General features: G+C 40.9%; 1 protein-coding gene across 1 annotated transcript; it reads left to right on the top strand.

Moving 5' to 3' along the window:
* The first annotated feature begins 500 nt into the window (after positions 1-500).
* Positions 501-2,357, top strand: LOC131032512 (cytochrome P450 71AU50). Its single transcript, XM_057963526.2, has 2 exons — positions 501-1,422; positions 1,597-2,357. The coding sequence occupies exons 1-2, from the start codon at positions 508-510 to the stop codon at positions 2,206-2,208; spliced, it is 1,527 nt and encodes a 508-aa protein (XP_057819509.2). The 5' UTR covers positions 501-507; the 3' UTR covers positions 2,209-2,357.
* Positions 2,358-2,565: the final 208 nt, after the last annotated feature.

Genomic DNA, 2,565 nt, shown 5'->3' with positions numbered 1-2,565 from the left:
AAAAAAATTGTGATTAATCTAAAATTGAAAATTGAATATGGTATATGTTGATAAGGTTTTTCTAGTCTATTGGTTAATTAATGGATTACATCTTGTTGGAGTAGCAAGTTTTGGAATATATCTATGCACTCTTATTACAATTAGACTTGTTTGTCTTATTTAAAAAAATGTTTTCAATAACAATCAAAATCATATTTGATTATTTTACTTATTTGTAAAATTTAACATCTTAATAATAGATTTTAAAAAAATTGCGATTAATCTAAAATTGAATATGAGATGCATTATTAGACATATAAAAGATAATCTAATTTAATCAACAGAACAATATAACCTAAATAATCATAAATCTAGAATATAAAAATGCCTGATCAGAAAGGTAATCTGAATGGAAAAGATTAAACCTACGTGTAAAATTCAACATCTTACAAATAAATGGAAAAAACGCGTCTGTGTTAAATACTGATTAGTTCATATGAAATATTTGCAACCCGGAGCTGCCCAAATATGGCATGGCTCAACTCCCCTGCTGTACAGTTGGGTTTTTCCCTCATCTTCCTCTGGATAATATACAGATTTGTTACAAAAAAGAACAGCCAGAGCAACAAGGGGGATATGCGATTGCCACCAGGGCCAAGACCATGGCCACTGGTAGGCAATCTCCATCTTTTGGGCAGCCTTCCTCACAAGTCTCTGGCTGAACTGGCAAATAAGTACGGGCCCATCATGTTTCTCCGCTTGGGCTCGGTACCCACGGTTGTGGCGTCTTCCCCTGCCATGGCCAAAGAATTTCTTAAAACCCATGATCTGATCTTCGCAAACAGACCCCCTTCAGCGATGGGCAAGTACCTGGCCTACGAAAGCAGAGACGTGGGTCAAGCCCCCTACGGAGAGTACTGGCGGCAGATGAGAAAGCTGTGCAAAAATGAATTACTGACGGCCAAGAGAACGGAGTCATTCAGGTGGGTAAGAGAGGAAGAGGTGAGGGCCATGGTGAGATCTCTTTGGGAGGAGAGCGAAAAAGGAGTGCGCTGCGTCGACCTGCGGAAGCCCATCTCCTCCCTCACACTCAACATTATCTGCAGAATGTTTGGAGGAAAAAGTTACTCTGACCATGAACTGGGGGGAAGGAAGTGGTTTTTACAGATGGTGGCTGAAATTATGCATCTGTCAGGAGTAATTGTTCTAGGAGATTTCATTCCCTCTCTCGCCTTTCTAGATTGGCGAGGCTACTGCCGCCGCATGCAGGCTGTCAATAAGGTATTCGATGAGTTTTTTGACAAGCTTATCGATGAGCACGTTGAGCGGAGAAGGTCGAAAAAGTCAGACGATCCGGACATTGTGGACGTGCTGCTGGACATGGCTGAGAGCGAAACTGCCGAGATACAAGTCTCTCGGATTCACATCAAAGCAATCATCATGGTCAGTTCAGTTCAAATAATTGCCATGACCAGAAACTAGGGTTTGTAGTTAAATGTTGGGAGATGCTTTTTTGTCTTGTCAAATTGTGGAATTACAATTGCGCTAGTATTTCATTAACCAGTTGCCAAATTTCTGCTAAAACCTCACTAACTAACGAATTCACTTCTTTAACAGGATATGTTAAGTGCTGGAGTAGAAGCATCCGCCACAACTATAGAATGGGCAATGACTGAGATCCTGATAAACCCTCAAGTAATGGCAAGGGCACAACAAGAGATTGAATTAGAGGTGGGTACAGATCGCATCGTAACAGAGAGTGATCTGGTAAACTTAGACTACTTGCGATGTGTGGTAAAGGAAACATTTCGATTACATCCACCAGCGCCCTTGCTTGTGCCACACGAGTCCATGCAGGGTTGCAATGTTGGAGGATACTACGTCCCACCAAAACCAAGGTTGCTTGTGAATGTCTGGGCTATTGGAAGGGATGAAAGTGTTTGGGAAGATCCTTTAGAATTCAAGCCCGAAAGATTTATTGGGTCAATCATAGATGTGAAAGGTCACCACTTTGAATTGTTGTCTTTTGGAACAGGAAGGAGACAATGCCCCGGGATTGCCATGGGGGTTTCTATTGTTCACTTCGTTGTGGCTCAGCTCATACATTGCTTTCATTGGAGTGTGGAGGGTGATTTGGATAGGGATGAAGTGTTTGGATTGAACCTACCAAGGAAGTTTCCTATCTTTGCTCTTCCCTCGTGGAGGTTCACCACTAACGAGCCACCATAGCATTTGATGTATAGTTGGGACCGAAACTACTAATATATTCATATAACCATCCTACCATTGTAATGGCACCTTTATATGAAAAGTTCTTGTTATATGAAAAGTTAGGTAACACCCGGCCCCCTGGTGTTGTTGTTGGTTTAGAAAGTAAAAATGAGTAATGACTATTGAAATATTACATATTATTAGTGTAGACACCCAAAAATGGTCAAACGCTTGCGAGGTCATACTTTAACATTTGCGCATTGCCTCATTTTAGGTTTTTGCGTCGCATTAACATTTCTCCTATGTCACGCACTTGGTCTTTATCATTTGTGAACATTGAGTCATTCTTCTATATTCTTCATTCATCTCGTCCTC

Source organism: Cryptomeria japonica, chromosome 9, assembly GCF_030272615.1.
Source record: "Cryptomeria japonica chromosome 9, Sugi_1.0, whole genome shotgun sequence".
NCBI classification, from domain to species: Eukaryota; Viridiplantae; Streptophyta; class Pinopsida; order Cupressales; family Cupressaceae; genus Cryptomeria; species Cryptomeria japonica.
This window is presented reverse-complemented; position numbering and strand designations above follow the sequence as displayed.